Source organism: Eufriesea mexicana, unplaced genomic scaffold (genome assembly GCF_001483705.2).
Source record: "Eufriesea mexicana isolate 0111107269 unplaced genomic scaffold, ASM148370v2 scaffold1837, whole genome shotgun sequence".
In the NCBI taxonomy this organism is placed as follows: domain Eukaryota; kingdom Metazoa; phylum Arthropoda; class Insecta; order Hymenoptera; family Apidae; genus Eufriesea; species Eufriesea mexicana.
Genome location: NW_016909955.1, coordinates 715,710 through 730,743, shown reverse-complemented (window position 1 = coordinate 730,743; position 15,034 = coordinate 715,710). Strand labels below are relative to the sequence as shown.

The following is a 15,034-nucleotide window of genomic DNA, read 5'->3' as shown; positions in this document are numbered from 1 at the left end:
GTGATTCGCGCCGAGGATCCGTGTCACTCGCCGTGGAAATTGCCGCGAATGACAGGGAGTATTGAGAGCCATCGTGTCCAGGAAGCGTTCCTGGGACTATCCAAGAGCGTCTCACAGTCGTATCCTAGGTTTGCCCTGTTAGGATCGGTGAAAGATCGGGAGTCGTTGAGGAAATTACACCGAGGAACGAGACAACCCGTTCAAAGTCGAGAGGATCGAAGCAGAGTCCTGGACCGTTCCAGGCTGGACGCGTGTAAGGCTGGCGAAAGAAGAAGAATTCGCGGTATCGGGATGGGAGGAGGCCGAGCGAGCCAGGACAGGAAGGATGGATTGATCGCGTCCAAGTGAGTTAAGGTTGGCCCGAAGAAAGATTCGGGGTCGGGGCTGGCTCGTTTGACGAAGGTCCCCGTTTCCCATTACGGATTCCCGCGCGATACGGTTCGTTCCCGTGTTCGGTGGCGTTCGCGGGGCTGAAACTTTCCCTTAATGACGCAAGTTTTATTGCGGGCCATCGTTCAAGCTGCCAGCAAGCCGACAAGTCAGCCTGCGACGCGTGGACTCTCGGCCTAGCGGTGGCTCCTCTTCGATTCCCGGTCTAACTAGCCAACTCGTAATTCTAACTCGAATAACCATGATTAAGCAACCTGTTCGTCGAGTGCTATTTTCCTCATCTTTCACGACGAACACGCATCGGTGACCCGCGCGGAATTCCGTGGCCGTCGCGACCTACCTCGAAGAGCATCCGTAGCGACCAACGGGCACACTCTCACAGTTAGACGGAAAACGGAGGTTCGAGGTTCCTCGACTCTCATAAATACAAATTCCTATGCTACCTAGTTATTCCCCGTCTGAGGCAGGGCCTGCTAGGAAACCTTAATGACGAGTCTACTAGCAGGCCCAGGACCAAACGCATCCCTTCCTTGCGTCCTTCTGTCTGCTACCTATCGTAGCGAGACAGCCAACAGGATACCAACCGGCAGTACCGTAGAAACCGCATAATAATGTGTAGTGTCCAAGTTCTCACCCTCGCCAATAGATGGATTCCTACTTGAAGGAGGTTCGAGGACGACTTCACTTAAATAGAAGTTCCCGTGACACCCAAGTATCCCAGTGTCTAAGGCAGAGCCTGCTAAGCAAGGCTTACCGATGAGTTCGCTAGCAGGCCCAGGACGAAACGCATCCCTTCCTTTTCTCGTCGTTCTTCTACCTGCTACCCCATCTATAGCAACGACGACCACGGGGATACCACCAGGCCAGCACTGCAGGAACAACAGTCCATCATCAAGCCGGACAAAGAGGCCACCATTGTTAACCAACCTCTCCGTTGGAGACGGAATATTGGGAGTTGGGTATTTACCGAAGGTACTTCTATTCCTACAAATGTAACCTCCGTTGGGGGGCCCCCCACGGATCTTACGCGAAGGATCTTCGACGTTTCCGGATGTCACGAGAGCTCAGTCGAGTTAGCAACGACTCGATATCGATATTTGGACAGCTCGATCCACACTTGGCGACGCTTCGACCGCCTGTTTGGTCAGGTCATTCGCTCTAATCTCGTCCTCGACAACGCAGGACGATGATTTCCGATGTCCTTCTGAAGCAGCCTTCGCGAAAAAGCCGTCGCTCCGCGAGCGACGCAACTTTAATGGAGTACATTATTCCGTGTAATCGAAAACGTCGAGAGTCGAGTCACGTTTGCCGAGCTTATTAACGTGGTGGCTCGCGTTGCCACGCGGCCAGGCTTTTTATACGCGACGCCGACACGGTTACGTGAACGGCATTAAACGGACACCGTTGCAACGCGGATAAAGATTCTATTTCGAGTATTATCAGCGGCTCGGGCACGCGTTAAGGAAGGATTCTTTTAACCCGGATCGATGGGGTAAAAATACAACGCGTCGGCGCGGCGCTAGCGAGAACGAATCATTTTTTCTCATGGCCGCCGATCCACGGGGAGCTGACGGTGCTTCGTCATTTGCCCCGATGCTTTCTTCCTTCCTGCTTGCTCCGTGCGAGCGATCAATCTTAATTCGCGTGCTAAATTACCCGCCGAAAGACCGATGTTCCTCCGCCGAAGAAATATATCAAGACACGGTGAAACGGTGCTTTTCGCGTGGCCCGGGCGCCGCTTTCCGATATCACGTTTGCGCCATTAATTCGTCACGATCGCGTTAACGAAGCCGGCAATCGTCTTCTCGTTCCCCGGTTCATATCGGAAGCACTCGCGAGCCGTCCGATCGTCGATACGAGAAACACGATCGTCCTTGCCGCGCCTATCGTCCACCTAGACTACTGGAATCCACCGAGTGTCTCTTTCCCGCGTTTCTATCACGCGACCTCGGAAACTTTGCGCGGCGTTCCCGAGGCGGACGTGGTTAGATGAAACGAAACGTCTTTCCCTCTTCCGAGTCGATCGCTTTCGCGTCGAGCGTTCGCCGTTAATTCGTTTTCTCCGCGTTAAACGGAGATCAACGATTTCCGAACACGAATTAGTAAATTGCCTGTCAGTCTGTCCAGCGTAATTGCATTCGGCCGTGTTACGCAGAAATTGCTAGTCTCGGATCCCACAGCCCTTTCCCCGTTCCGCCTGTTTCTTTTATCGTCGGCTCAGGTAGAGCTCGTCGGAGTTAATAGCACGTTGTACGTGGAGATCGTACCGATGCGAGACAAATTTCGGAGAGAGAAAAGACTCACCTTTAACCGCGTTCAGCTTGTTGCCGACCATCTGCTTCGCCACGAAAGCTGCCATCTCGGTGCTCGGTGCTCGTCACTGGGGTAGACCTGCAACACCAACGATTCTTTTAGAACCGGAAGAATTTGTCACGCCAACGATCTCGCCTTAAAGTACATCGGACACGATAGCCGGAGGTGGCGCGTTTCTACGTGTCTCGAGACCTCTCTGGCCAAAGAAATAACCGTTTCCGGTAATAACGTTATACGATTTTCGGCTCGTAAATCCGTTTTATCACGTCATGGAAAGTAATACCGCGTTCGATCCGATTGGAAATTGCCCGAAGTGGCCCGACGTGGTGCGCGATTTTTCCGTGGAAATGGCGCTCTCGCGGCGAGAGATTCGCGCGAATTCGCTACGGTTTGTTAAAGAAAACGGACCGATAGCGGAGAAATCGGCTTTTCGATAAAACGATTCGGCCAAGCGTTCGAACGAAACGTGGAAAAATATCTGGAACCGTGACGGCGAGAAGAAACGGCATCCGAGGGAAGACGCGCTTTTATCGCCCGAAACCGAGAAATAAACGACCGCCGCGATTCTCGAATAATTTCCAAGCGTAGAGCATTGGCGAATAAAAGAGAAACGGAATTTTTCCCGTTCCTCCGGGCACTCGATACGATCGCTATGGAAATAAATGTCGCGGAACAACCACGGATCACCTGTTCGCGGCACCCAGCACCGCGACACCTTTCCCCCCCTTTCGTCCCCCCGCCCGCCGTTTCTCGCGATCGTGTCGTTCCTTCCGGATAACGCAGCCAATTCTATCGATAACTCGAGCGTCCCCGGGTCAGAGGATCGTTCGACTAATCGTCGTCGAGGGGAAACCTTTGCTGGAAATATCCTCTTGCATCCCCTCGGACTCTCCCTCATTTTCGTCTCCCGGTCGACCTGCCACGCGAGATCTCGCACGGTCGACGATACGACACCGAAAATGAAATACGCCTCCCGTGGGATCAGCGTGTCGACGTTGTCCTCGATTCGGCCAGCAGCGAGGAATATTTTAATCTCGCGACTGACGCTTCGGAGGCAAGTGCCTCGCCTGGCGGAGTGAAGCGGAAAAGCAACGGCTAGGATAGTACGCGTAGCGGTAACGAGACGATGCTTATCGGCGCGAAAACCGCCGAGTCAGCGCGTTGAATAATTTAACGGAAACCTCTAGGTCACCGGTTCGGCCGAGACCAGCCGTGCTTTCGGCTGACCTTGCAAGACGCGTCGGGACGTCGAGGGGTTTAACGGAAACCTCTAGGTCACCGGTTCGGCCGAGACCAGCCGTGCTTTCGGCTGACCTTGCAAGAAGCGTCGGGACGTCGAGGGGTTGCCGCCAGCGTTTCGAGGAACAGCTGGATAAAGCGTACCGTATTCTCCCGTTCATTTTTACCCTCCCTGCTCCCCTCGTTCCCCTCGTTAACAAGTCACTCGCGAGATCGTCTCGCGGAAGGAAGAGGTCGTGGAGAGGGCGTGGAAACGGCGTGGAAACGGTGTCTATCGAGTGGAGTCGTCTAACGGTGACTCGCGGAATCACGACGAGCGATAGCGAGCGAATTCTAATTAAATCGCGCGTTCCGCAGGCCGCACGCGTCGCATCGTTGCGCGATTATCGCATGCAGGCGTCACGCGCGCAACGGGAATTCTATTCCCTTGCCGAGGGAAACGCGTTAATGTCTCCGGTCTGGCGCCAAGGAAATGGAATTGTTAGACGAATCACGGCCCCCGCGTATCGCCGCCAAGCGTACACGACGAACGCGAATAACGCGAGCGCGCGCAACCCTCCTCGAACGGGGGGTCGATGGAGGTTGCGTGGGACACGTCGAAGCAATTCCACGGCATCCTCGCGAGGAATACTCGTCTGGATCGGTGGCGTTCCGACGCCGGGTCCATCGGCGACGCTTATCCGACGTCTGCCGCAGGAACGGTTAAAGCGGAGAGTGGCTCGTGGCCATCCGAAGAAACGGGGTAGAAAGGATCGATAGAGGATCGGGGGAGCGAGGAAGAAGCGTTTAGGGGGCATGGAAAACGGGAAAGAAAGAGGACGGAAGGTTGGCGACGAGAAGCGGGACGGTTGCGAGAAGACGACGCCGATAAAGCAGCGGTAAACCGGCGTCGAGACGTCTCGGCGCCTCGCCCCCTTCCACGTCCCGTTCCCCGTGATTTTCCAACAACGCGCGACAACTTTATCCCGGCGACAATGGACAAGATGAGGTTCGCTTCGCCGGGATATTACGTGTTTTTCCCTCCACCGACGGAATCCACCACCGCCGTCGCCGCCGCCGCCGCCATCACCGGAAGTTCCTCCAGTTTTTCGATCGCCGCTCCTAATCCGATACGGCTTAAACGCGCTACCGCTCATCCATACGGAATTGCGCGGCCGTGTTTTTGTTTCCCCGACAGACGATTAAACCTTTCCCGGCTATCTTCGCCACGGACGATCCGCGCTAACTTTTCCATCGGGTTTTTGCCAATCCGTGAATCGAAAATCGTATCACGCCCAGGAGAAGTTGCCGCCCGTGTTTTTCACCGACCCGAGGATCGTTATCGCGATGGTTGCGGAAGACGTGCGCGATCGAATGGCCGCTGGAACTCGATCCTTCGAAAGAGTACCTAGACCCCTAGAGGAGGGGCGGAGTGGGAAATCGGGGTTAAACAAACCGGAGGAAAGTCTGGAAAGGATATCGCGATCGTCCTTTGGCCGTTCGACAAACAACCGCTCGCAAAGCACGAGAAATATTTGCCGTTGTCAAAAGTGAACTAAAGTGAACATCGGCCGGCTATTTGGCCGCCGATGAATCGTGGCAGCTCGCGGAGAATCCGTTCCCGAGGGGCGTTTAAAGCGCCAAAAGGGTCAACAGCCTCGACCAAGGTTTAACCGCGATTCGCCTTTTAACCCGGCAGACGGATCGCCCCCGACTAATTGACAATCGGGCCAAGAACGTTGCCCGGAAGACCGCGAGCATTTCTCCCTTTCATCGCCGTCCGCGGAAAGCCGTCGGGAGAAAAAGAGCCGAGACAATGCCGGATTCCACTTGGCGAGCGGTACTTTCGGGACACTACAATTAACGAATTCCAGAAATTATTCGAGCAGCGTGGCGGAACGACGCGAGAGTGAGCGACGGTGGAAAAGCCATTCGTTTCCGGGCAGAGCCGGGGAGAGGAAGGTCGACGTCGCGGCGCAATTCCGACGTCCGCGACGGAGAGAAGAAGCTTCGAGTCGAGTACCTAGCGGAGCAAGAAAGGGCGCAACGGGGGCGGGGGGAAAAAGAAGGAGAAACACGGTGGAGAGGACTCTTCGGAAGAGAGAACGACTGTCTCGTTAGAGCACGGACCACCTCGGGGCATCCTTGCTCCTCGATCCCGTGCACTAATTAAATACAGCGGAGACGCGGATTCGGCGTTCGACTGCGCCGACAATCTCGCTTCCGGATCTGCAGAGTGACCAGAAAGAACGGTATCTGCATCTCCGTTTAGCCGGGGTTAATTATCGCTCCGCTTCCCGCCGATCTTCTCCGCTTTATTTCGCCTAACGAGTCGCCCGGTTTTTTCCGCTTCTCCGCCCCTTTTTCTCCCTTATTCCACGGGTCTCGGCCTCCGTCGCCCCGTCGTCGGCGGAAGATCGCGGTCACGGTTCTAACAGTTAACCTTCGGCTTCTGCTTCGCGGTTCCACCGCGGCCCCATTTAATTCTTCCGCTCGGGAGAAATACGAGGGAGGAAAGTGCGCAAAGGTCGGCGCGTTCTTCGGAGAACCGCGGAAAGAATCCCATTAGCGGCGCGGACATCGAGACACCGCTCTCGAGGCGCAATTAGCGAAGCCACGAATCCACCGAGTCGCGGAACGAGGTCGAACGTGACGTTACCCGGCTCGAGATGTTCGCGAAATTAAGGCGGCGCGTGTCGTTCGAACTTCGACCGAGCCGGAAGTCGTGGGCGTTCCTGCACTTTCTTAGATTTCCCGTCGTCTCCGCGTCTAGCCTTCGATTTCTCGCGATGGTCCCCGGTACACGATTGCTCCCGGCTTTGCCTCCATCCCCTCGCAGCCCAGATTACCGAGCTTCCCAGCAGCAGCTTGTCGACGGAAGCGCGAGATTCGTCGAGGTACAATGACGCCGCTAATGGAGAAGTTGGACGCCTCGAGAGGCACTCGAGTTTCCACCGATTTCCTTCCACTCGCTTCACCCCGCGTCTCATCGATGCCGAGTTAACCGCGTTATATCGAGTTCCATCGACAGTTGGCTATTCTTTCGAAGCAGGATCTAGACTCGTCCAAAGAGGACTGTCGGGTTCGCAGTAACTCCGACGGACGTCTGACCGCGTCGAAAGTCCAGGAGACTTGGCAGCAGCCAAACACCTCGGTGGAAATAAACTTGCCAATTTGGGTCATATCCAGTCGCTCTCGGGCGATAAGAATTTATCTCCCCGAAATTGGGAAACAATGGAAGAGAGGAGAATTTACGAGACGGACCGTTTTACAGCGGAGCTTGTTTCCGCGACAAGACAAACGAACGGAGTCCTCCGCGGAAAATTATGCGAGCATTCGTCGCCTCCTGGACAGATAGTGCACTCGGTAGGATTCCCTCGAACGAGAATTAAACGATAAAGTTCGAATCCTCGCGATTCCACGGTGTATCCCGTCTCTAATTTACGGTCATCGTATTTCCGACCAGTTCCAAGTCACGAAAAATACAAGAGGATACTCCGAATTTTCTCATTTTCTCGAAAGTCGAAAACATCGCCGAATCGTTGGACACTTTGTATCCGAGGCAATTACCACGGGATAACACCTCTCGATTTTTTCCCTTCCGTCGCTCATGCTCCGTTTATTTCCGTCCCCGTGTCGCCATCCTCGCGATTTAATCCCGAGCACAGTTTCCAACCGAGCGGATTCGCCTTAAATCTCGTGCTCGTCTCGTAGGCTGCGAAACGTCGCGAGTATCGCGTATATCCTCTGGTGAATTGATTCTATTAGCGCGTTACTCGATTCTCGATCCCCGTCGGGGGTCTGTCCTAGGTATGGACGAAGCACCAGGCATCCATCACTCGACGCTCCCGATTCCCGATATCGTTAGCCGGATCGTGAATATCCAATGACGTTTCGAATTTCGCTCGGTTCCGCTTTAACCGGTCTACCAAAAATATACCACGTCTCCACGGGGACTCGAACAGCTGGCTCGGGATTCGAAATTATCTCGAGCGAGAAGTTTCCTCCCGCGGATAAATTCGCAAGGTTTCGGGAATCAGCGAGCGCATATGCATAAGTAAGAAGTCGTGTTACGCCGCGATCCATCAACGCGATCGGTCGATCCATCAAAACTGATCCGGTCAGGGTCGTCTTCCGCTGTCTCGTAACATCGGGGCACGGGGCTTTCATTAATCATTTCATCCTGGCTGTTTCGAGCGGTTCGACGCTGCGCGAAAAACTGCTAAACCGCGGTTTATCGTTTCGAGAGTCTCGGAAAAAATCTATGGAACGCGAGCGCAGCTTCGACCAAGCGTTCCGCGGGGTGGCTCGTGGGTCGAGTGGTAAATTATCGCGCCTGTTAATACCTCGACTTTTAACCACCCACGGAGTTTCATCGTTCGACTACGCGGAGAGGTGCAAAGCGTTGGAAAATCGAATCCGATCCCCGAAGAATCGTTATTTCGCGTAACGATAACGAAAAACCGAAATTTACTGCGATATAATATTTAATGGCAGTCGTTATTAATAGAGGATCCCTGATTAACCTGATTTTCCGTATCACGTCCGCTATAATTTCCTTTTCCACTCGGTGACGCGGGAGATTAACGCGCGAAAATTAATACAGCCAAAAATAGCAGAGACGTATAAATTATGAGATATTCCGTTCACGACAGCCAGGTAAGTGGAAAAATTTAAAACCCAGTTGGAAAAATTAATTAGTCATTAACCGCAGCGATAAGAAAGTAATTACTAGCGGGACCGATAACGATCTCGCGATTCGCGTAACTCGCTGCTAAAAACGCGATATCGTAGGAAAGAACGATAATGGCGATAAGAAATATGGTGTCTCATTAGCTATTGGATATCTCGTTAGAGGAGCCGAAAAATGCGCAAATGGAGCTCGAAATCGAAGCGGGGCTCGCGTCATCGCGGAAACTCGGACTCGCAGCCCCGTGTTGCATTTCCGATAATTATTTTCCAAGGAAACTTCACACGGCAGTTGTTAAAAGTTACATTTGGTACTGCCGCAATGTTCGTACGACACGCGCCAGCCCGATAGATACGTAACTCGAGCATCGCTTGCGACTGGGCTTGGAATTACGGGCAGCCGTTTCCGGCCGAAATAATTCAACCCTCGAGTGAAAAGTAAACTGCAGTTTTCCGCGGAACCAGCCGCCGACTAGCATGGTCCGGCGACCAGGAAAACACTCGGAGCCGCGATTAAATATCGAAGTTAATTAAGAAACGGCCAATTAACCGAGTTCCGCAGCGACCAGGCCACGGAGCGCAACCAGGTTAGTTTACGCGTGTTCCTTTTAGCCTCTGAAGCGACGCGCTCCAACGAGGCCCGAATTCTTGGAATTTTGACTCCGAATTCGATGGACGAGTTATTTCGAGAAACATCTCTTTACAGAGTCCGACGACGGTGACGAGATACGCGGAATGGTTTTCATGCGGATGTTTCGTTGGCAAAATGGAACACGGGAGAGAGGGAGCGAAGTAAAAGGAAAAAATCGCACGGTGGAGACAAAGGCCGACCGGCAAACCGACCGACGAGCAAAGCAACGGGATTTGGAAATTTGGAAAAAAAGGAAAATTCGCACGCGAAATCCAAGCACATGGAGTTTTCAGAGTCATCGCGGATAGCTCTGACGACACCGGGACACACAAAGGCGCCCCACGGCCGGACTTTTTTCGGTTTTATCGCTCGACCGACTTTTTCCCACTGTTCCTCTGGAACACGCGCGTCGATATCAAAGCGGCTCTATTTTCCAGATTACGTTTTCCGCCATGCTTTCCCGTCGCGCTCCGGATCTCTGCGAATTCGCGCGACGGACCCGCGACCACGAGCAGGCAAAGATCGATTAAAGTATGCGGCCAAGCCGCGTTCTTTCGCTCGATCTAGCCGGCTTTTAGAGACCTGATTCTATCGAAATCTCCGTATACCTCAACAACGTTAATCACGCGCGATCCGTGATTATTCGCGAATTTTTCCAACGTGGAAACGCACGAGGAGATAACCGAGAGTCAAAGGATTTTCGAGATTCCGCTTTGGCCAACGCTTTCCCGTCGCGTTCTGCGGATCTCTTCGAATTCGCGCGAGAAAATTCGCGACGGGAAGTAAGCAAAGATGGATTTAATCGGGACGTATGCTGCCAAATTTCTTTCGCCAAATTTTGCCGATTTTTAGAGACTTAATTTCATCGAAATCACGGTACTCCTTGGTACCGATAATAACGCGCGATCCGCGATTATTCGCGAATTTTTTCAACGTGAAAACGCGCGAGGAGATGACCGAGAGTCAAAGGATTTTCGAGATTTCGTTTCGGCCAACGCTTTCCCATCGCGTTTTTGGTACCGATAATAACGCGCGATCCGCGATTATTCGCGAATTTTTTCAACGTGAAAACGCGCGATGAGATAACCGAGAGTCAAATGATTTCCGAGATTTCGTTTCGGCCAACGCTTTCCCATCGCGTTTTGCGGACCTCTTCGAATTCGCGCGAGAAAATTCGCGACGGGAAGTAAGCAAAGATGGATTTAATCGGGACGTATGCTGCCAAATTTCTTTCGCCAAATTTTGCCGATTTTTAGAGACCTGATTTGATCGAAATCACGGTACTCATTGGTACCGATAATTACGCGCGATCCGCGATTATTCGCGAATTTTTCCAACGTGGAAACGCACGAGGAGATGACCGAGAGTCAAAGGATTTTCGAGATTTCGTTTCGGCCAACGCTTTCCCGTCGCGTTCTGCGGATCTCTTCGAATTCGCGCGAGAAAATTCGCGACCGCAAGCAGGAAAAGATGGATTTAATCGGGACGTATGCTGCCGAACTTCTTTCGCCAAATCTCGTCGATTTTTAAGGACCTGATTCGATCGAAATCTCTTCTTCGGTATTCTTCGGTACTAATAATCAAGCGCCGAGGGTATGGCCGAGAATCAAAAGATACTGGACGAGAATGGTACAGCGGGGCAATGCTCGATCTCTGGTATCGATTCGATGTTCGTTTAAAACGTGTTAGATTCGTGTCGCGACACGTGCTACAATTTCCCGATACACAGTCGGTACACCATATTTCCCGGCGTCGCTCTTACACATCCTTTTGTCCGTTCGCTCGGCTACAGCCTCGCTGGAAAATGTAATAACTCAAAGCCCACGGGAGGCGGCGGCGGCAGAAGCGGAGAAAGAGGCGGAGGCGGAGGCAAGATACACTGTCGGATACAGATTCCCGGCGACCGGGGAGAACTTGCCGTACCCGTTACTCACGAGCGTCGATCCGGCGTTGTTTATCGCCGGTTGCTCGCTCCTCCTAATGTAATATCTTCGTCGGCTCCGCTCGGGACCAGAGGAATCGCTCGGCCTCCGATAAATTTTGCAGGAAGAATGCTAGGAACGGACCGGATCGGCGCACCTCTCGATCCGCTCGCGTATCCGCCATTTAAAAGCGTCCATTTTCCTCCGGATAACCCCGTTTTACACCCGGTCTTCCGGCGATCCCTCGGAATATCCACCACGAGAGATGGAAAGTCACGTATGGATTAAACGAAGAGAAAAAAATCTTCGTGACCCGTAAAGAATCGGGTCGAGGAAGAAGAGAGGAGAGAGCCACTCCTCCTCCTCCGGCTGCTTTGCCGGGAAAAGCGAAGAAGACGATGTTCGATGGAAAAACAAAGACTGCATGGAGAGGGGGAGAGAGAGAGAGAGAGGGAGAGAGAGATAGAAGGAAGAAAGGTTGGCAGACGGCAAAGACGTATCGTGGCCATTGTCTCGCGGACGGTTTTTCCAGGAGAGAATGAAAGACGAGGACAGCCGGGGCGGACGATAAAGAAGCAGAAGCGAAGCGGAACAAAGGACAGAGTTACGCGTTTCACGCGAAACGGAGAAATATTAAGGGTTGCAGCGGCGATATCAGAGATCCTGCGGGAGATCGACCGCGATTTGTTCCAATGAAACGTTCTGACAAACGCTTCTTCCGATAGTTCCTCGGTATCCCTATTTTCCTGTAACGACCACCTCGTTTCTCTTGTCGCGTGGGATTTCCTTCCTTCCTTCCTTCCTTCCTCTCTCCGCCCTTCGTTCCCGCCATCCACTCGTCGCTACTCGTTCTCGCCGTAGCGCCGAGTGAAAAGCTCCTTCCCGAATTCTCCTACATGTGGGAAAGCGAGACTGCGAGGAGAAGCAGATGGAGGAAAATGGGAGAAGCGGGAGAAGGGGTAAGGGAAAAGAAGCACCATTAGAGAGATCTCGATTTCACGGTATTCCCGTTCGTGCACGAAAATCCTGGCTCCGCTTGTTACCGCACGCAACCGCATAGGGGCTGCTTCCGCGATATCGAACCCCGTGCAGCCCCGTTCGCGGATCCCCGAAACGAACTTCCGGCAACTCGCAGAGTCGACTTTGGCCCCTCGGTCCGTTTCCGTAACTAGACCACTCGCGCAAAAGCGCGTAACATCTGGCCTGGCGTGTATCTCACGAGGACAACCCAACCCCCGGTCGTATTCGAGACAACGTCGTAACGAGTGACTCGATAAGGAAAACTCTCAGCCATCTCCGAGATGTCGGCGAAGGAAGAAAAAGGAGAGGAAAATGCAGCACCCTCGTTGCGGGAATAAACTTTCGCGTTGCGAGACGTATCGCGCATTTTTCCCCTCCGTATCGCGCCGTATTGCACCCTCTAACTACCGACTAGCGGCCGTAATTTCGCGTAATTCAGCTTTCGTTGTTTCACCCTCGTCGAGCACGAAGCATCGCCGAACAAAGTTTTTAATTGCAGCCGGAATCGACGAGGAACGGCTGCCCGCGGCGCGCAGCTCTCCGACGCGGTATGCCTTCTTCGGCTCCGCGACGCTGACGCGGATTCGATCGTCGTTCGATCTCCGCTCCGCTCTTTTCCCGGTTCGTAACACGGAGCGTTTTGTAACCCTCGAACGTTGGGGGTCGCGCTTCCGGTTTCGCCGTCGAGAGGGTACGCACTCGGGTAATAGACTGTAACTGCTGCAGGAATCGCGGATCGTCGAGGAGGACCGTGACTTTGGAGGGAAGGAAATAACCCGACGTTGATATTCTCCTCGAGGAATAATTCTCGGGATTGGTTCGTTATTCGAATTCCGAGCCCGACGCACGCATCGCGATGTCTCGATGTCGCGACGTCTCGCCCCCCAAGCGTCTCCCCGAAGCGTCTCTCGCGACGCATCGGATCGCTCGATTCAAAAGCGTGCCTGATTGCGATCTCGTCCCTGATTTTTCATAAAGCTCTCCATTAACCACCGAGGCCAACGAAGCGACGCGGGACTCGTATCAAAGCGAGCCAGCCGGCTTGCGCCGTTGCGTCGCGACGCGAAATATTCCGCGAAAATATTTCCCTTCGTTAAAGGAAATAAAAGGAGAAAAGTGGTGTCTGGTACACGTCGAAATTTCGACTGGTTTCCGGGTATAAACGTCGTTGCAGCGATTCTGTGCTGGAATTTCGACGAATCGACGAGACGGACGCGTCGCGCCGGGCCCGAAAGCAACGATATTTCCTCGAGACGTCCACGAACGTTATCGTACGTGCAGCCCCGTTATCGATTCGTCCTATACTTTGCTCGCCGTGCTCCCACGAGGCTGCGATGCATTCGTATCGCTCGCGATGCACCGGGATGCACCGATTCAGCGTTCCGACGAGGCTAAGCCCGAACACGGAAGCACGCGCGATTCGGTCGATACCGCTTTAGCTGCTTTAACGTTACCTCGCACGGGTGTTCAACGACGCCGCGGCCGTCGTCGTCGGAGCGATAGTTCCCGATATTTTCCACCCCTTTACCGTGCTCCGCGCGCGGCCAATTGCCTCGCGAACTGCGAAATTCGACGACTACCCCGACAAAGTTGCGCGGCCGCGGAGCAGCGGAACGAGTACGGAATTAATTAGGTCCATCGATGCGACGACGCCAGGCGGAGTACGTTAACCGCGAGACGCAAGAACGATTTGATCGGAAAGAGGAAAACACGTAGCCAACGCTCGATCGATACCGCTTCGAACTGCTCCGTGTTATAGAGCCGCATTGTTCGCCCCCCACCCCTTTATTCCTCCCTGCGAAACCGCTTGCGATTACCAAGAGGGATAGACGAAGCTTCCAGAACCGAGCCAGTCCCCGGTAAGCTTATATTAGCAGCTAAATAGCCAGCCTCCTCCTGCCTACCTCGACATCACCGAATATCTTTCCCCTGGACAACGTCGCTTCGCCGAGCAGAAAACATCCCCCGGAATACGATTATTTTTCCTCAGCCATACCCTTCGCGTTTGTCCGCGAAATACGCGCGGGCAACGATATTCGCGACAGCGAAATTCGTGTACTACAAACGAGCATGAGAGGAAGGAACGCTGGACACGGTGAACGAAACCGATTCGGCGAGTCGAAGGGGTCTCGGTCCTCGTGGTCAGGCGGTGGACGCGATTCGAGGAGAGGAAAAGAAGAAGGAAGCTATGGGTGGCGGGCTATAGCCACCAGTCACGTGAAACGCGTTATCCGTGGTGAAATATCCGATAACGAAGTCTGAAAAGAGTTACGAGCGGCGTTTCTGACGATTTTAATGGGGGTCGACGACGAACTAATAATAGAGGAGATCGATACTCGGTGCTAGTCCAAGTCACGGCATCCCCCTTCGTCCCTCTTCGCTTGGCTGCCCGCCTCTGTTTAACTGGCACCGGTGTAGTTTTGCCAGGGGTCCCCAACCGATTCGATCGGATCGAGTAATCCTCGCGACATAGTCATTCGTTTCCGCGCTCGTCGCTTCTTCGCCGATCGACCCGACGTCGTTCCGACCACTGCGAGTCGGCCCAGTCGTCGAGTCGCGCTACTGGCCGAGCGAATCTCTCCCGCCACGCACCGGAAGCGTTCCTCTCGTTTGTCCGAGGACCCCGTCGATGTCCATCGAGCAGATCGGCAAGCGAGCAGACATTCGTTCGCGTTTTCCGGCAATCGCGTGACATCGGCGGGCGAAATTCCAGCATGAAGCTGTCACGAGGGTTGACAGTCACTGGCACGGCGGACTTCCGACAGGCAGACGGAGACAGGCCTTTAGCAGGCTCCGCGAATAAGCGAACGAGACGTTAAAATATTCAACGCGAGCCAACCGCGAGGTCTCC

At 53.7% G+C, this 15,034-nt stretch overlaps 1 protein-coding gene across 1 annotated transcript in view; it reads right to left on the bottom strand.

Moving 5' to 3' along the window:
• The window catches only part of cpx (synaptic transmission protein complexin), a 196,271-nt gene that overhangs the window by 122,617 nt on the left and 58,620 nt on the right, over positions 1 to 15,034 (bottom strand). Inside the window, exon 2 of the mRNA XM_017902697.1 lies at positions 2,695 to 2,781. Within this exon, the coding sequence (XP_017758186.1) occupies positions 2,695 to 2,749 (55 nt within the window). The 5' untranslated portion in view covers positions 2,750 to 2,781. The remainder of the gene's footprint in view (positions 1 to 2,694; positions 2,782 to 15,034) is intronic.